Genomic DNA, 19851 nt, shown 5'->3' on the forward strand with positions numbered 1-19851 from the left:
GCTTTCAAGCTCCCTGAGGGAAGTCCTGGTAATTATAATGTAGTTTATGCTTTATAAAGAAGTTGGCCGTTAATACCTTCTTTTAAACTGTAAATACTTTTTTCCCTTCCCCTGAGTTAGCTGGTTATAAACTTCATACCCTTTTTGTTCCTTCTTTTTAACCCATAGCTTCCCTGAAACAGATTGACTAATTGGGGTTAAATAAAACACCTCAGTCATTTTTGTGGTAATTGTGCTAATGAGATTCATATATAAGCCATGAGCCAGTGGCAGCTGGTAAGCTTGTCATCTCTAGTTTGTGATCTCTTTGGACTAAGGACTTCTGGCCAAGTACTTCAATTTAGGAAGTCTTGGCACTAAGAAATCAGCTCTGGAACAGTGTGTTATGGTGAATTGGGCTTAGGGATCTGTTTTTTGTCCCCTCCTCCCTTTTTTTTTAAGTGGCTGATTCATTTCTTAAAAAAATATCCCAATGTAATTTGAATCTCCCTTAATTTGGTCTAAGCATTAATAATATTGGTAAATTTGAATTTTGTGTGCTTTCTTTTCCTTTATCTTTTAATGAAAGTATGAATTAGGTATGAAATGACGTGGAAGAGGTGAGGGTCAGGAGCTAGGGTCCCGGTTAATGTAAAATTAGTTTAACACCCAAATAATTGGTCATGAGCCTTGATGATTGTCATTGATGATCAGCTGACAGTGATTGGTCTTATTTTATATGCTTTTTTCCCTACACTGGCAAACTAACGAGATGCTTGAGCATTTTGCAAGGTATAAACAAAGCCGTATTCATTCAGAGTGAACTCATTCCCATCTTCTCTTTCTGAAGGTGCTCTTACAGAGTGCTATGATGAACTGGGAAACAGATATCAGCTTCCGGTCTATTGCTTGGCACCACCAATCAACATGATAGAGGAAAAGAGCGACATAGAGACTCTGGATATTCCTGAGCCGCCACCCAATTCTGGATATGAATGTCAGCTCCGTTTGCGCCTTTCCACTGGCAAAGACCTCAAACTTGTGGTCCGCAGCACAGACACAGTATACCACATGAAGAGGCGCCTACACGCGGCAGAAGGAGTGGAACCGAGCAGTCAGCGGTGGTTCTTTTCTGGCAGACCTCTCACCGACAAAATGAAGTTGGAAGAGCTGAAGATCCCAAAGGACTATGTTGTACAGGTTATAATGAGCCAGCCTTTGCAAAACCCAACACCAGTTGAGAACTGAACTGGTCCTCTGGGCTGGTCCCCACATCCCTCCTGCTCCTTTTTATTGTTCTCATTTCCTACTTTATGGCGTGAAGTTTATTTTCACTGCTCTGAATTCCGTATGAATAGATTTAGTTCTGAGGAATTACCAGTGAAAAATTCCATCTGTGATGGAGACCATCAAAAATAATTAATAAAACACAAAGAGCCAGCCTTTGAGACTCATGTAATTACAATTTCTAATTTGAGAGGCAGTTAAGAAATAGATAACCATTTATTTTAAAACACCCGAGAACAATGTAATGGCTGTATTTAAATGATTTGGACTGTAAATAGAGTGTTGCGCCCATGAAGAACAGCACCAAGCACCTTGTGAATACAGAGTTAAAAATAAATAGAAATTCCAGAAATCATCAATAACAGTTAGAAAACGTGAGCTCTTTAAAGTGGAAACTGAGAAGAGCGGTATTTGAGTTTCGCTTCTATTCTGGTCTTAATTCTTTGCTCAATTAATATTTAGCCATAAAGGAGTAGGGACTGGCAAATTGTTTCAGTATTGCTTTGCCCCTCCCCATATGTTGAGCTCCTTATTTACGTTCACACTAAATTTTGGTGCCTTCCAGCACGTTGGTGGCAGGCACTCTTCTGGAACACTAGGCAATAATTTAGTTGGTGGAGTCAGATCTCTGATATTCAACTGAGAGTCAGTTGAAAAGTCTCCTGTCCTCTTGCTGCGTAGATGTTTTGAAATGTCTTTATAACAAAGCTGTTTTCATACCCAGGCTCAGAAGGTTACTGCTATGTAATACCCTCACTGATCTTCCTACTCTGCTCGGAACTTCCCAGAGCTCACTCTGCCCCAGCTGCATGGATTCTGGGCCAGGGGAGGCAGGGGGTCACGTACAGCTGTTCCCTCTGCAGGGTCGTGGGGGGATTGTGTCTTCCCCCACTTGCAGGATGGGTGTGGAGAACACCTCCATTCTGTCTGTGCCTGGGAGAACTGTGCCTGTGTTCAGTCTTTCAGAGAAAATTTCAACTCCGAATTCCCTAGAGTGAAAGGTGTACTGGCGTCGCTTAAACGTCAGCCGTGAGGCACACGATCAGGCGTTGCTTTGTGCTGTCGTGCTTTGCAGCTCACTGCTACCTCTGGCCGGGGATGGCACTTTTCCTCTCTCGTCTCCCCTAGCCAGGAGGCAAATTCAGAACCATCTGCACGTGAGATTAAAGGACTGAAGAGATCCAGTGGGATAACTCAATTCTTCTGTCCGATGACTGGAATAAAGCTGCCAAGGATTGTATTTGATTTGGAGCCTTTTCAGAGCTGGTTCTGTAAGTGAGCAGGGGGCTGCCACGTGATCACTGTCCCCCGAGAGCCCATGAGCTGGGAAGGTGGGAGCAGGAGGGCGCCTCTGCTGCTCTCAGCTGGGAGATGATCACCTCCACACCCATCCAGATGTGAAGCACCGTCACTAATTTTAATGGCAAAATGAAGCTGCTGATTAGTTTAAATGTAATATTTAAATGGCATTAAATTTCTTATGGGCTGACTAGACATAATATCTGGAATTGTAACACATCATGTTTCTGAGAGCTTTCGCTACTTCCTTTTTTATGCAGTCATTTCAAAGATTGTGGCTACATTTAATTTAGGTTTGCTGATAATTGAATCTAAATTCAAGAGGAGACAGCAGCATTAATTCCAAAGGAGTATTTTTGTACACAGAGGTGGAGGTATGTGAGGGTCTTTCAATATAATTCCCCTGTCATCAAAAAGCTTTTTTTTTTAAATTTGTGTGCCGCATTGAATAGTGTCTCTCAAAGTTTGTCAACTGGAAAAAAAGTGTTCAAGCCTATTTTTCTTAAGTAAACTTGGTGATGTCATCAATAATCTATGGTTGATAAAAGGTCTGTTTTGTTTGTTGAGGATTTGGGCTCTCTTAAGACTTTATTTTATTTTAAAGGAACATATACTTTGAATAACAATCTTCTGGGCATGTTTAACTAACCTAGGTGAGAAAACCATGGTGCTGTTTAATTGTAAATAGATTGATATAAGATTGGACCAATACTTGATGTGTATAATTTTAGTATGTAGGGTTTTTGTGCCTTTTTTAAAAAAAAAAGTTCAATTTTTCTCTTTGTCTTTGCCTTTATTCTGGGTTTTTAATTGTTATTTCTCTCTACAATAAGGATAATCTGCCTCATTCTAATAAAACCTATAAAAAGGTTTTCCTCCTTTTTAAAACCCCAGCTCAATAAATAACAAGTTCATTACCACCAAATTTAGGCTCTGCTACGCCAGTCATACATGGTCACTTATAGATATGCTTTATCTTCTGTAATGAAATCTTGGTCTAAAATAGGTTGTTTTTTTCTTTTAAGAATTGTGCTATAAACCAAAACTCATAATTCGGTTTTTCAGAAGCACTGAGCTCACTTCTTACACATTTTGGATCAAAGGGGCAGGTTCTGATTGTTAAATTTTCATTTAAAATAGATGAAACAGGGGCCAGCCCCGTGGCCAAGTGGTTTAGTTCGCGCGTTCCACTTTGGCGGCCCAGGGTTCCGCTGGTTTGGATCCTGGGTGTGGACATGGCACCGCTCGTCAGGTCACATTGAGGCAGCGTCCCACATGCCACAACTAGAAGGACCCACAACTGAAAAAAAAAAATACACAATATGTACCAGGGGGCTTTGGGGAAAAAAAGGAAAAGTAAAATCTTTAAAATAGATGACACACATATATGGGGAAAAGAATGCAAACATACCAAAGTGAAAAGTCTCTCTCTTCCACTCCTGCCCCTCATCTCCTCTTTCTCCCCCAGAGGGAGCAACAGTTCCCAGTTTCCTGGGTGTCTTTAAAGACACTCCAGCACAGTGGTCCTCAAACTTGAGCATGTATTGGAATTGTCTGGAAGCTTTTAAAGTTCAGGTGGCCAGACTCTTTTCCCAGAGGTTACGAGTTAGGAGGTCTGAGGGGCCCCAGTACTTGGCATTTCTAAACATTTCCCAGGGGCTGCTGCTGCTGCAGACCCAGAGTTCACACTGTGAGAACCATTGTTCTGGTGTACGTGAGGATGTTCACCCCACGACCCTGGTTTTTGCGTAAATACATATACCAATCTGCCATCTTTGGTTTTTCTCTAAAATGGTGAATCTTAGAGATGCTTCCGTCTAAGCAGAGCTAGATTTGATCATTCCTCTTACAGCTGCAGTAGTGTTCCATGGACTGGGGGGACCACAGGTACTTCAGGCTCTTAATTCTGGGCAGTTTGGCTCTTTCCTGTCTTGCTGCTGTACGTCATGCTGCCGCAAACTGTCCTTTTCTATAACTCCGTCTTCGTGTCTGTGTATCTACAGAATGCACTCCTGAGGAGGGGCATTGCTAGTCAAAGGGTTTATACATTTAGCGAGTACATGCTGAATTGCCCCCCAAATAGATTTTACCAGTTTAATGCTATAGCAGTATGACTCCTCTTATTTCCTTATACCCTGACCAACATTTTGATCTTTGACAATCTAAGTGAAAATCTGCATTCTGTGGTTTTACTTTGTGTTTTTTCTTTGAGTGTTTAGCATTTTACTATATATTTTAAGGCCATTTGTATTTATTTACTGTGAATTGTCTGTTTATGTTTGCCCATATTCCTGGTGCATTTTGGTCTTTATCTTCTTGGTTTGTAAATACACTTTCTATATTAAGGCAATTAGTCACTTTCTATCACGTTATCATTTGTTTTTGTTTTCATGTAGTTTACCATTTGCAAATTTTAAGTTTTGCATGGTCAGAGTTATCAGTCTTGTATTTCGTGGCTTCTGGGTTTTCTTCTTCAAAAGGTCTTACCCACTCTGAGGTTATAAAAAATTTTTTCTCATATTTTTAGTATTTCTTTTATGGTTTCATTATCTGGAGTTTATTTTGGTGCAAGGAATAGAGTAGCAGCCACGGTTTATTCTTTTCCAGATAGCTAGCTATCCCACTTTTCCTGAGACTAATTACTGGATAATTTTCATGTGTCTTTTTCCTATTGACATAAAAAAAAAATCACTCTTATTTTATGACAGTTTTTAAGACTATAGTTTTTTAATGCTCTTTTTTTGTTAATTGGACAAATTAGCAAATATACTTTGTGTCCACCTCCAACTCTCATGATTTAGTAGTTCTACTTATGGAAAAGAGAAAAACCAAGGAGTGCAGCTGATAACCTCCCGTGCTGTCAGCCAGTCTCCGTGATTTCTATTCTCTGGCTCTGTGGGGCTGCTCCAATGGCTAACTGCCCATCTCAGCAAGTTTCAGCAAAGTGGTTTGGCCTTTTCTAGTCTTTGTCTTGGGCATGAGGCATGTGGTGGTAATACATAAGAGCTGAGGACTAGTGGAAGAGAAGTGACTTTGCTCTGCTTAGTTAGCTTCCTCTCAAATTCTGTCGTCTTTGTAGGTGATACAGATTGTGGAGGACCCAGTGCCATGGCCCTGGGCCGAAACTGTCGTCATCTCTTCGGTCAAGCCTGCCATTCATCTCCCCTGCAAGTGCTTCTCTCCTGTTGCTTAGGCCCCTGAACAAACACACACATGGTGACCACGGAATTCCGATGTGACTATGGCATAGCAATAATGTAGAGTGTTGCTACTGTCCAGGAACGTCTCTAAATGTCCTTGGCTAAGCTCCACCCTTAAAAGCACAGTGGATTAACTCACTGTGGAAATAATGAAACTTCATTGAGCCATCTACACGCATACCTATGAACACACATTTTTTAAAATTTTAAGTCACATAATGTAATGGAGAAAAAAATGCCCCAAAGTGGACATTGATAGATGGTTTTCTTTGTTGTACTCTTAGTCCCAAAAGAGTGTCCCTTTACTGGTGCAATTGAGTTTTTAGTTTTTATACTAAGTTTCAGTTTGGGCTCATCACAGCTAAATGCTCAGTTTCCTGATTCCATTCCAGAACCACCTAGTTTATGAAAATGCTCTTAAAAGGAATTTTTCTAAGTCTAATAGTTGATTGTAATACCTTATATAGTCACCCTGATGATTTCCAGGGAGGAGGGGAAAACTACGCTACCTCCTCATTCCTGATACTTCAGTGATTAAATTTAATATTTATTTAAAATTAATTTTAGGGGCTGGCCCCGTGGCCGAGTGGTTAAGTTCGCGCGCTCTGCTGCAGGCGGTCCAGTGTTTCATTGGTTCGAATCCTGGGTGCGGACATGGCACTGCTCATCAAACCACGCTGAGGCAGCGTCCCACATGCCACAACTAGAAGGACCCACAACAAAGAATATACAACTATGTACTGGGGGGCTTTGGGGAGGAAAAGGGAAAAAAAAGGAAAATCTTTAAAAAAAAAAAAAGGAAAGAAAAAATAAAATAAAATTAATTTTAAATAATTAAATAAACAATTTAAGACATTTAAATTCTAGTTTGAAATTGAGCCAAAATTAAAACCTACTCTACCTATTATCTTTGGCGATACCTCCTCCCTCCCTGTCCCCATTCTGAAACAAAAAAAGACATAGTATCTTCATTGCTTTAGAGACCAAGTCTGAAAAAACTGTACATGCCATGGTTACCCTTGATGTATCTCAGGAGTGTCCCCCTCAGAAAAGGGGAAAGAAAAGCCTTCCTAAGACCTCATTGTAGCCTCTCCTCCCAGAACTATGCCTGGATCCTAAGGCTGTCTGTTAGCAAGAGCCATCTCGGCTGTCAGAAGAGAGGCAGAAACCCATCCCGAGATAAGCTGGTGGTGAGGCCGTTTGAAACGATGGCTAATCTCCAGCTGTCATTTTGCAGCCAGACAGCAAGAGTCTCTCGGTACAGTACTCTGTGTAGGTGGAGTAGGTCCACGCTTGCTTGCTGGAGAGTATTGTCCTTGGAGAGTAACTGCAAACTTCCCCAAAGCTGGGGGAGAGAAGAGCATGGTTCTAAGGGAGGTGCTTTGCATCTTTCTGGTCTTCACAATCTGTCTTGAGAGAGAGACTGTTGTCCCCATGTGTAAACCAGAAATGAGAAGCCAGGTGACTTGGGGTTTTCTTTTGGCTTGCTTCATTCAGTTTTATAGTACCATTGTGGGGAAGAGAGAAAAGTTGTGGCTGCTGAACATTACTCATGCTCATAAGTGTGTTATCAAAATCCCATGTCTATTAGAGTAAATATAGAGTGTTCATAGTAATTAACATGATTTCTGTTATTACAGGTTTGACTTAATGAATAACAATCTTAGGTAAGCATATTCTTGTCTGTTCCATGTTGACAAAGTGAGTTTTGATGATGATTAGATACCCTGGAACTCATTGAATGCCTTATGGTCAGTTATATTGCATAATGTATCCTTAAGAAATCCTTGGTTTATAGTAAATGAGCTGTATTTCTTTAATTGCCAGACTTGTTCCTCAGAAATTTGTGGTGCGATGTGGTAATTTACATTAAGCAGAAGGGATTTCTGAGCCAGTGAAATGCTAGCTTAAAACTTAAGCAGAATCTGCTAAAACTGAAGTGACTCACTCAGATCACTTGCTGTAAGCACGGGCGTCTGATTGACCTTGAATTGGAATCCAGTGAACCACATGTTCTTGGGTAAGGTTCTTAACCTCTCTAGACCTCAATTTCCTCATCTGTGAATTGAGGATAACAGCAATTCACAGGGTTCTGAGGATAAACAGTCATGCGTCTGCCTAACCCACAGCAAGGACTTACTATGTGGTAGCTCTCATCGTTAACATCACATACAGTCAGGGAGGGAGGGGTCACAAGTTCTCTGCTAGAAACGTTGTCAAGTAATTCAAGGCATTCATTATATGAGAATTAAAATTATGCAAAGGCATATAATAATTCCTTTATACTAGTAGATGTGGCACAGCTGCTCAAGCACCCAACTTGTCAGAGGGTCATTCAGGTTCTAGGAAGAACGCAGTCCCTAAAAGTCAGAGGCACTTTACCGTTTGCCAGTTCGCGGTGTTTTGCATCCAGGTGATTTTAGCCTAAGGCTTGGGAGGATAGACTCTGAAAATATTGGACCACTAGTGACGAAGATCAGGGCAGCGTCACTGTCTTTCCCCTGCTTAGCTCCAGTGTTGGTGATTATTTGGAAGCGCAGGGACCCAGTGAACAGGGTTGATCTGAAAAGCAGCAGCAGCAGAACTGGGACGTGTTGACAAAGAGGAAGCGGTTACTTCACATGACATTAGTGTGAGTCAGCAGGTTATTAAAGTAAAGGACCTGCGGATCGAGGAGCACCCATTCGAACCCTTCACATGTAAAAGTCAATGTAAAGAGATCTACTTTGTTGTTCTAAATTTATTTTTAGACATGTTAACAGTTGTAATTACTTATATTCTACTTCCTGATCCATTTATTCCAAAAAGACGTGTTTGGGCTCATGTTAACTTGATGTGACCTTTTCTTTTTGAGCAGAACTTTGTCTTTGTCTTTGTCTTTCTCTTTCTCTTTCTCTGCTTTCTGCCTCTCTTGGTATTTGTCCATGGAGAACATAGTAAACAGCTTAAATTCCTTGTAATTAAGAAGCTTTTGTTGGGGGAAAAAAAGAAAAATTATTTCAGGAAAGATTTGATACTTTATTTCAGATAACAGCAGGATTGTAATCATTTCTCATTTAAAAACTTGGAAACCTCAAGAGGCTCAGTAATTGGGACATAATTATGCTCTGATTGTAGTCTAGGAGCCAGGACAGAGAGTCGATTGTAGACTCTAAAGGACCCCGGGGTCACTTTCTTACTTCTGTGTCATGTCCAGACACTTCAGGCTGGCATCTGAGGTTCTTCACAGTGTGACCCGGCTTTGTCAGCCTTAGCTCCCACTGGCTTCCCCACATGGACTTCCTCTTTAGGCCAAATTCACTGTCTTCACCATAGCTGTTTTCTCCTAGAATTTTGCCCATGCGTTCCCATCATAGGATTTCTTCCTATTCAAATCTATGAACCCTTCCCCCAACACCAACTGCTGCCGTATCTCCGTCTCTAATCTAAACTTCTAGCCAGAATGTCCTTCTCTAAGCTTCTGTGACTTTGCATCCGTATTATATGATGTAGCACTTAGTTCTTCAGCCCTCTCTCTTCCACAGGCCTGTAAAGCTCTTCAGTCTTTCTGATCCCAGTGCCATGCCGCGAGCAGGTTTTCCCACCTCCTCCTCACCCATCTCTACTGTAAGCAGTAGGACATTGTCCTCTGCCTTGGACAGAGAGGCTGCCAGGCCCCGCCCCAGGGTCTGCACTTACACGGTCACCAGTGATGTCAAAGTCATGGTAGAGCTCTCTGAGTTCCTGTCTCTTAATGTTGAAGAGAAAGTTGTACATATGGAAGTTGTCCGCACCAATTTTCAGCTCCCCATCTAGGTCCAGCAGCTCAAAAACGGGCCGGGAATGGCGGAAGATAAATTGTTCTTCCAGCTGGTTCTATGTTGAGAGAAATATGTAAGACAAGGAACAGTGTTGTCGGTGCTACTTTGTAAACGTGTTACAGAGGGCCTTGGCTAGTCACTAGTCCATTCCCTGGAGACCGAAAAGCAAAAGGCAAATCACAGCAGCTCAGGGTCGAAAGGGCTGTGTGGTCAGTGTCTCAGGGCCTGCTTCAGCATCTACCTTCAGGGGAGCTTAGGCCGCCTGCAGTGAGCAGGTTGAGACAGAACTCTGCTCACTAGATTGCATTTCCTTACATTCACTGAAAATCTACTCGTGAAGCATCATGGCTCTGGTGAGAAAATGAGGAAGACACAAGGCTCCTTTCTTTAAGGAGTGGGAAATAGGTACATACACACCAGAAATGTGTACAAGGCAAGGTGGGAGACCAAAGAAGAGCGTTTCTCATCCCCACCATTCATCCCCTTCAGAAGGTTCTCTGAGAAAGGAATCATTGAGGGCCTGAGGCAGAGGAGACCCTCCAGCTAGGACAGGCAAGGCTGGGCGTCCACGGAGGACTTGACAGGGTAAGAGCTGTTCTTGAGAAAGAGGCAGTGGGGGAGGGCTGAGGGTGAATAGGGGCAGCCCAGGGCGGGGGGGGGGGGTGGGGGGAAGAGGCTGGGTAACTTGGAAATTCCTAGGTTACAGATGGACCATTTAGGAACCAAAAGTGTCCCTCCCACCCCCATTTTTTTCTTCCTGTTTTGAGTGAAAGGAAGGAAAATGGATGCACTCTTAACTCAGTGCTCCCTTTAGCAAGATGGGGGCAGCAGCCAAGCCCTGCCTCCTCTGCCTCAGGTCCTGCCCTGTTACTTGCCTCTCGTGCCAGCAGTATGCAGACCAGCATGTAGAACTGGTCAAAACCAATCTCACCCATCGCACTCCAGTCCAGCATGTTAAACACAATGTTGATCTGTCTCCGTTTCAAGGTAGTCACATGGTGAAGGAAGTGATAGAACAGCACATCTGTTAAGGTGGGGAGATGAGGAGGTTGGTTATTCTGGAACAGTTGCAAAGTGCAAACAGCTGGGAGCCACTTAAGTGGTAGCAATGTTGGAAGTTTGTCGACCTGGGAATAGTAATGATACTATTTTGTTTCTGGCTTTGCCACTACACCTTCCACAGTTCACAAACCTTCATTGCCCGTGAGCTGTGTTGAAAAGCACTGTGCCCAGGATGTGGAGAATGGGATAATGGATGGGGCTTGCTTCCCAACCCCAGCTCACACGCACGACAGAGCCGGCGGATGTGTCTGTGCCACCAACTGAAGGCACAGAGCGCTCCTCGTCCGTGGTGGGGGGGGGGGGGGGGGCAGAGCTGAAGCCTCACTGGGGACCCAGGACAATTTCTTGGAGAAGCCGACATTTCCCCTGGGCCTTTCACTTGAGGAGATAGTTAAAACAAGAGAAATTTAAAAATCATTCCTCCTCCGTAAAAGTATCACTGGCCCTCGTGCTTGTACCAAGCCAGTGCGTTTGGCTGCGGGGTAAGGAACGGTCGTTACTGAGCGCCTTGGAGTTGGGCCATTCAAATGTCACGTCTCCTCGAACCCCGACAGCCCGACAGGGAAAGCGATTTCACGCCCTTACTGTAAGCCTCAGATAGTAACCGTCCATTGCAGTGTTTCTCAGACTAATGGACATACCAGTCACTTGAGGGTCTTGTAAAAATACAGATTGTGAGTCAGGAAACCTGGGTGGACTGAGTCTGCATTTCCAGCAAGCTCCTAGGCGACGTGGCTGCTGCTGGTCTGCGGACCACCCTTGGAGCGGCAGAGCTGGGATACGGACGCGGTCCGTCTGACTCCACAGTCTTGCTCTTCCCACGGTGAAGCCGTATCTTTTGTGCATTAGTCAACGCATATTCAATCATATTCAATCAGAGGAACAAATATTCTAAAGAACTGGGAAGATTTTTGCCTGGAATCCCACTCACTACTCATCCATCCTAGGGAGTAGAAGATGAAAGAAACAGACACGGTGGTACGTCTGTACAGTGGCAGGCGGCTGTACAGGTTGTGTACACAAATTGCCACGGTAGCACAAGGATTTGCAGGTGTGACTTTGTCTGTATGTGGTTGTCCCCTGCCATGGATCACAGAAACCGCCTCCTCTGCTGAATAGATAAAGCCTATTGATGTAGTCTGGGGTCCCAACTGAAGCCGGCTACGAGCACAGGGAACCAGTTGTCACAGTGTTGTGATTTGGGGGGGTCTGAAGGTCTCTTCATGCTCCTTCCCCACGGGGCATGAGCACCTGGGAACAACACACTACTTATATATGCAGTGGCGTTTGTGTAGTTGCTCCCTGAGAAGTGTTTTGATGTAGGACTTAGTAGCTACGTGATGAACACTGGCCCTGGCTCACTCGAGTCTCGAAGGCCGTAAGTCCCTACCTCCCACGAAGGCAAAACTTAAGGCCATGGCTTCCCTCTTTCAGGTCACTCTCCAGTCCCTTGGGGAGCAGCAGACATGAGCGTGACCACCCCTAGGGCTTTGCACCATCAGGGAGCAATGAGTTTCCAGGAGATGGGCTCTTCTCAGCGGACATTCCGGGAGACTGAGAGTGTGGGTTTGGAGTCAGCCCTGGGTCTCAGTCCCAGCTCTCCTGTTTACAGCAAGGGGCCCTACAGCTGCCTTACCAGGGCTGGGTTGTTGCGAAGATCTGGATTGTGTGTAAATCTATACATAAAGAGAGAAACTGAGGCAAGAAATTATGAGAAAAGGAAGGTGTCTTTAAAGATTGCATGAACTCTTTAAAAATCTTTATGGAAGAAACCCCTTCTTCACCAATGAGGTTTCTCTCTCTCAGGTCACAACAAATGCATCGGACACCTTATCTAGAGTCAGTCCTAAAAGGACCTCAGGTGTGTCCACTGTCTTCGGTTAGTCTGTGCACTCGGAGCAGGGGCGAGACCGTCAGCATGTTCGGTCACTCACTAGGACCGAGAATTAGAAGGGATCTTGCAGGTCCTCTGATTCAAACCTCCCACTGGACAGATGGCAAGTCGTGCTGAGGGGGCCTGGAGGGTTAATGCCTGAATGGGGCCCAGCCCCCAGGAATAATGAGGATAATAACACATACTGATTAAGTCCTTATGATGTGCCAGGCACTGTGCTAAACGTTTTCCATACGTTATCTTACTTATCTTTTTTTCCCAACTATGACATGGAATCCATTATTAGAAGCCTCATTTACAGATGAGGAAAATGAGACTTAAAAAGTGTGATGACGTGTCCTCCAAACCAGCCAGGAATCACGGGTGGAGCCGGGGTTAAACCCCAGAGCCCGCAGTTTGATCCTCCTCACTAACTGCCACCGGGCTCTAGTCTCAGTTGGCAGGTTCTCTCTGTGCTTCATTTAGAAGATAAATATTTGTTAACAGAATAGTTCCAGGTTCTGCAAGTTTTCCTGCACATTAGTTAAAAACCAGGGAACGACCCAGAGGACCTGTTTCTGAAAGTACTGACCATTCAGGGTGTTCTTGCGGTGCACATCCAGAAGGTGGAAGTAGTCCACCAGGGCCTTCACGTTCCTCACGGATAACAGGCAGTACAGTTTGTCCAGATAGAGGTACCACAGAAACGACCCTTCCTTCAGTTTCATCCTGGCGCTCTTTAAGCCGAAGGCTCTGGCAGCCTGAAGTCGAAGAGAGAATTCTGCCTCGGAACTGGAATGTTGGAAGAGAGAAGCTCTGATAGCAAAGGTCTTAAAACATGGCGGGAAACAGTCCATCAAAGGTGAAATTGCTTGCTCCCAGCTCTCCAGCCTTACTGTGGGTATTTATTGTCCTAAATCTCTTGTTACTTTGATGACGCCTCTGTTGCTGAAGTCAGCTGGTTCTCAGCTGAAATGAGCACGAGAACAGTCTCTCGTTACACATATGAAACCGGTGCTACATGGCCAAAGTGGTTCTCCAAGGAGTATTTATAGCCGAAATGCATTTATTACAAAACAAGAGAAAGTGAAAAATACATGAAAAAGTCCGAAAATAACCTAGAATAAGTACAGCTAAATAAAACCAAAGAGAAGGAATTTTTTAAAGACCAAAGTGCAAATCAGTGAACCAGAAAACAAGGCAGTATACTCAGTAGTATAATCAGGGCCTTCTTCTCTTTTATATTCTTTATAATGGAAAATTTCAAACATCTCCAAAAGTAGAGGGATTCAGATAAGAAACCCACATGTGATCATCACCAGCTTCAACGATGATCAGCTCAGGGCCTGTGTGGTTTCGTCTATAGTAGCCCCACCCCCACCATCACAGGGTTATTGTGAAGAAGATCTCAGACGTGATTCTTATCTGGAAATATTTGAATACGTATTTCAAAGAGAGAGTGACCTTTTTTTTAACGTAACCACATACTGTTATTATACCTAAAAATAAACAACATTCCTTAATATCATCACATATCTAGTTAGCATTCAAATTTCCCTAATTGTTTCTTAAAACTTTTAATAAATAATTTATTCGAGTCAGGAACCCAACCAGATCTCTGTTTGACATTTAGACCGTTTCTTAAAGCTCTTTAGGTTCCCTCTTTCTATCTATCGTCTTGCATTTTATTTGTTGAGGAATCCAGATTGCTGTGTAGAGGGAAACATTCTGGTTTTTGCGGACTTTATGTCCAGTGTGTTAACATGTTCCTCTGTCTCCTCTGTTTTCTGTAACGTTATAGTTAGATCTAGAGCGAAAGCTGGTTTTAGGAAAAGACCAGGTTTCCACAAGTGTGATAAGGAGAAAAAAAGATTTTAAAGATTAAGAATGAGAAAGGAAACAACTCTTGATATGGAAGAGGTTAAAATACAGAGAGGAATCCTATACACAACTATGCCAATCATTTGAAAATCTGAATTAGCCCTGTCCAGTAAATATATGGGCCACAAATACACCACATGTGTAATTTAAAATTTTCTAGTAGCCACATTTTTAAAGAAATAAAAATAAGTGAAATTAGTTTTGATAACATTTAACCCAATATGTCTGAAATATTATCATTTCAGCTTGTAATCAATATATTTTTTAAATGAATTATTTTATAATCCTTTTTTCCTAGCTTTCTTGAGGTATAATTGACGTATAACATTGTATAAGTTTAAGGTGTACACCGTGATGATTTGATAGACGAATATATCGTGAAATGATTACCACAATAAGTTAACACATCCATCACCTCACATAATTACTTTTTTTTTTGTGATGAGAACTTTGGCAATCTACTCTTTTAGCAGCTTTCGAGTACATACGCAATACAGCGTTGCTAACTACGGGCACCATGCTGTACGTCACACGCCCAGAACTCACTCATCTTATAACTGGAAGTGTGTGCCCTCTGAGCACCTTCACCCGGTCCCCTCCCTCCCTGCCTCTGGCAACCACCAATGTCCTCTGTTCCTATGAGTTCAGTTTGTTTTAGATTCCACATATAAGTGAGATCGTACAACCCTTTTTTAATACTAACTCTTTGAAATCCAGTGTGGATTTTACACTTCCGGCACATCTCAATGTGGACTAGTTACATCCTGAGTGCTTAATAACCACATAGGGCTAGTGGCTGCCATACTGGACAGCACAGATTCAAGATAAATAGAATAATTCTTTTAGGGAAATTGACTCATGAAGGAGTTAGAAACCCGAATCAACCAATAACCAGAAAGTAATCAATGATGAAATGCTTAGAAAAGATACCTGGCTCAGATGGTTTTATGGAGAAGTTTCTCAAAACCATCAGGAAAAAAATAATTTCTACGTTATATAAACTGTTTCAAAGCAGTTTGGGGGGGCTGGCCCAATGGCGCAGTGGTTAAGTTCTCATGTTCCACTTCGGCAGCAAGAGGTTTGCTGGTTTGGATCCCGGGTGCAGAGATATGCACTGCTTGTCAAGCCATGCTGTGTTAGGTGTCCCACGTATAAAGTAGAGGAAGATGGGCACGGATGTGAGCTCAGAGCCAGCCTTCCTCAGCAAAAAGAGGAGGATTGGTGGCAGATGTTAGCTCAGGGCTAATCTTCCTCAAAAAAAAAAAAACGTCAAAGCAGTTCTGATTTTAGTAATGTAATAGGCTGAGTTATGTGGATAAACTTCCTCACTAACAACTGATTTTAGGGATAAAGTCATCTGCAGCACTGAAGAGCTGGAGAAGGAGTCAGGCAGGCACCTAGGGGAGTAACTTTGGTTTTATTGAAAGGCGGGGGTTGAGGGGGTACAAAAGAAAGCCTTTGGCACAGTAAAAGTGGGGAGTCTAACAGAAGCCTCACCATTTGAAGAGCTGGGACGTCAAGGTGCTACACCCTCAGTGTAAGGAGAAACCAAAAGCACACCCCTCCACCCTTTGTCCAAGAGACTGGAAGGAATGTTGCTATGGCACTGAGCAGAGCAGCAAGAGGAATGACAGTCTCTGAGAACGTATAACCAGAGAGAGCTCCCTTCATGTCTGCCACCCAAATTCACATCATGAGCATGGTCCAAAAAGCTCAAGCCCTGAATAGAAAAAAGTAAACCCAGGCACCTAGCAAAGTAAACACGTATCCTTTCCAGAGCATCACACCTCTAGGGCTCAGTGAAGTCCCAGAAATAATTTTCATAGGAAAACACGCAAGGCAAAATGCACCATGAGCAAGAAGCAGCAGAAACAACAGACAACAGAACCAGAACTGTAAACACTTCACATATTAGAATTACTGGACACAGATTATGATGTAATTATGCTTACTTTTTTTCTTTTTTTTGGTGAGGAAGATTGGCCCTGAGCTAACATCTATTGCCAATCTTCCTCTTTTTGCTTGAGGAAGATTGTTGGTGAGCTAAAATCTGTGCCAATACTTCTCCTCTATTTTGTATGTGGGACGCTGCCACAGCATGGCTTGATGAGCAGTGTGTAGGTCCACGCCCGGGATCCGAACCTGTGACCCCCAGGCTGCCGAAGTGGAGTGTGTGAACTTAACCACTATGCCACCAGGCCAGCCCCTGCTTACTATTTTTTAAAGTAATAAAAAGTTTAAAACGACTGCAGGCAATAGGATTCTATAAAAAATAAAAGATTTGAAAAAATTTCATTTATAAAAATGAAGATACAATAATTGAAATTAAAAACTCAATGGATGGGTTTAACAGAAGAGTAGACAAAGATCAAGTGGGCAAGTCAATAGGAAAACTGTAAAATGCTACGCAAGAGAAAAGAGATGGGAACTATGGAAGATTAGGAAGCAGGAAGGACAGAGTAAGAAAGCCTAAGCTACATGTAATTGGAATTCCAGAGAGAGAAGAAAAAGATAGTAAAAGTAGAGGAAAATGTGAAGATATAATAGCTGAGAATTTTCTAAAACCGAGGAAAAACACCCTCCACAGAGTGCAGTCATCATCATCATCAAAGTGAGCAGTGCGTAACTACGTGCCGAGCACTGTTCCAAGTCTATCAGCGTATTAACTGATTTAGTCTTCACAACAATCCTGTGAGGGAGAGACTACGATACCTATTTTACAGATTAGGAAACAGGTTCACAGAAGTTTAGTAACTTTCCCAAAGTCACTAAGCTAATTAATGGTGGAATTAGGATACGAACCTAGATATTTTGGCAACAACCACTGCTGCTTAATAGCCATGCTATATTGCCTCTCAGAAGCCTGAACTTCTAAGTAGTTGAAATAAGAAGAAATACGTATGTGTACACATGAGAGCAAAACTGCAGTTTACCAAAGACAGAGAGAGGATTTCGTGTGTGTGTGTGCGTGTGTGTGAGGAATATTGGCCCTCAGCTAACATCTGTTGCCAATCTTCCTCTTTTTGCTTGAGGAAGATTCTCCCTGAGCTAACGCCCACGCCAATATTCCTCCGTTGTTATGTGGGACACTGCTACAGTGTGGCTTGATGAGCGGTGCTAGGTCCACACCCAGGATCTGAACCTGTGAACCCTGGGCCACTGAAGCAGAGCGTACGAACTTAACCTTACGGCACTGGGCTGGCCCCAAGAAAGACAGGATTTTAAAGGCAATCAGAGAAGAAAGATTATCTTCAAAGGAATGATGATTAGATTAACAATTTTTTTTTCACGACATGGAAACCAAAACATAGTAGAATAATATCTCTGTGATCTCTGTGTGTAAAAACCATCACAGCCAAGCTAAAATTATCTACGCAGTAAAATTATCTTTCAAGAATGGAGACATTTCTCAGAAAGTTAAATACAGAATTACAATATCGGCTGAACAATTCTACCCCTAGATATATATCCAAAAGAACTGAAAACAAATATTCAAACAAATTCTTGCACCAGATGTTCCTGGCAGCACTATTCACAACAGCCAAAAGGTGGAAACGACCCAAATGTCTATCAACTGATTAACCTACAAATAAAATGGAGTACGTCCACACAGTGGACTGTTATCCGGCCATAAAAGGGAATGATACCTGCCACAATGCGGATGAAGTTTGTAAACATTATGCTAAGGGAAAGAAGCCAGAAGATCACATACTGTGTGATTCCATTTATATGAAATATCCAGAATGGGCAAATTCACAGAGACATGAGGCGCATCAGCCATTGCCAGGGGCTGGGGGCGGGGGGTAATGGGAAGTACTGTTTAATGGATACAGGGGTTCCCACTGGGGTGATGAAAATGTTTTGGAACTCGATAGAGGTGACGGTTGAACAACATTGTGAATGTACCAAATGCCACCAAACTGTATGCTTTAAAATGAGCAATTTTGTTATGTGAATTTCACCTTAATTTTAAAAAGAGAATGAGAAGGAAAATCAAACCTGAACTTGATCAACTTACAGAAAATATAAATCAAGGAAAGAGAGAGGACAGCAGAGGTCCTTGTTAAATGACACTAGGGGGATGCAATCAGCAAAACCCAGACTGTGGGAAGCTCTAAAGAAAACGACTCCACTTCTTCAATAAAAATTTACAAGAAAAGAAAAAGAGATGTTGGGCTTCTTATTTGGACTTGAATTCGAGTGGATTGTGTATTAAAAAGCCGACAAAAACAAGCAACTCACCAAGAAGCATGAGATGATGGAGGAATTTGAATGCTGGCTGTCACATTAGGTGTGGTAACGGATGTGTGTGTTGTTTAAAAAGATAAAATGATATGATGTTGGGGATTTGCTTCAAAAAAAATCCAGGCCCGGGGGTGCTGATGTATATATAACAGAATTGTCCATAAGTGAACTGACTGATCTGACGTGGGTACACAGGGGTGCCTTATACTATTATTTCTATTCTGAATATGTTTGAAATTTTCCATAGTAAAAAGAAAGAAAAAGAAAAATTAGGATGAAATAAAAATGTATTCAGACAAAAACAAACAAACAAACAAGAGTGATCACCAGCAGACCTTACCAAAGGAAATTCTAAAGGATGAAGTTACAGTAGTTAGAGAATGATCCCAGAGAGAAAATCCAGGATGGAAGACAGAATAAAGAGCAACAAAGTAGAAAGAATGTGTGGGTAAATCCAAGTAAACATTGATGGGGTGAAATAATAACAAGGTCATAGGGAGTTTAAACATCAAATTTAAATGCAATACAATTATGACAGAAGGTGGGAGCTAGGAAAATGAAATTAAAATGTTTTAAGTTCCTTTTATTATCTAAGAGGATGATAAAGGCATCAAGTCTAGATGTTGATAATTTAAGATTATATTTTCTAGGATAATCACTAAAAGAACAAACAGAATATAAAATTCCAAATATAGTACAAGGATAATGGAATAACAACAACAATAGCACTAACAATCCAAAGGGGGGAATGTGACGAATAGAGAGTAACAGGTAAGAAAGAGTCTTCAACCTGTGTATATTTGCAATTATATTAAATGTAAATGGACTCGAGTTGAAAGCAAAGGTGATAGCACTAAATGAAAAACTATATGTTAACAAAAAACACATCTCCAACCCAAATATACAGAAAGGTTAAAAGTAAAAGAATGGAATGAGATAAAAGAAAGTATACACTAACCCACAGAAAGTATAACTACCCATCTCTCAATAACTGGTAGATTAAGCAGAGAAAAACCAATAAAGATTTAGGATATTTGAATGATATGGTTAACAACTGACCTAATGGACATATATACAAAACTATGCAACACTTGCAGAATATAAATATTATTTTCAATAGCTTATGGAATACATACAGAAATTGATGTTATACTGGGGCATAAAGCAAATGTTGGCAAATGTCAAAGACTCAAGTTGTATAATACACATTCTTTGCCCACTAATA

General features: G+C 42.1%; 2 protein-coding genes across 2 annotated transcripts in view; one reads left to right on the forward strand and one right to left on the reverse strand.

Moving 5' to 3' along the window:
* Positions 1 to 3341, forward strand: part of UBTD2 (ubiquitin domain containing 2) — a 56922-nt gene extending 53581 nt beyond the window's left edge. The window contains exon 3 of the mRNA XM_023617240.2: positions 830 to 3341. Coding sequence (XP_023473008.1) covers positions 830 to 1227 — 398 coding nt within the window. The 3' untranslated portion in view covers positions 1228 to 3341. The remainder of the gene's footprint in view (positions 1 to 829) is intronic.
* A 5137-nt stretch (positions 3342 to 8478) lies between these two features.
* EFCAB9 (EF-hand calcium binding domain 9) lies at positions 8479 to 13459 on the reverse strand. Its single transcript, XM_005599229.4, has 4 exons — positions 13093 to 13459; positions 10441 to 10589; positions 9444 to 9620; positions 8479 to 8733 (listed from the first exon to the last, which is right to left on the reverse strand). Exons 1-4 carry the CDS (start codon positions 13355 to 13357, stop codon positions 8545 to 8547), a joined length of 780 nt encoding a protein of 259 aa, XP_005599286.2. The 5' UTR covers positions 13358 to 13459; the 3' UTR covers positions 8479 to 8544.
* Between the last annotated feature and the right edge of the window lie 6392 nt (positions 13460 to 19851).

This window comes from Equus caballus, chromosome 14 (assembly GCF_041296265.1).
Source record: "Equus caballus isolate H_3958 breed thoroughbred chromosome 14, TB-T2T, whole genome shotgun sequence".
Lineage (NCBI taxonomy): Eukaryota > Metazoa > Chordata > Mammalia > Perissodactyla > Equidae > Equus > Equus caballus.

Coding starts and splice junctions, on each gene's coding strand:
- EFCAB9 (XM_005599229.4), bottom strand. CDS start 13,357: ATGGACTGTTTCCCGCCATGTTTTAAGACCTTTGCTATCAGAGCTTCT. Junction 9,621..10,440: donor GCATACTGCTGGCACGAGAG/GCAAGTAACAGG, acceptor CTCTCAACATAG/AACCAGCTGGAAGAACAATT. Junction 8,734..9,443: donor TTGACATCACTGGTGACCGT/GTAAGTGCAGAC, acceptor CCCCAACAAAAG/CTTCTTAATTACAAGGAATT.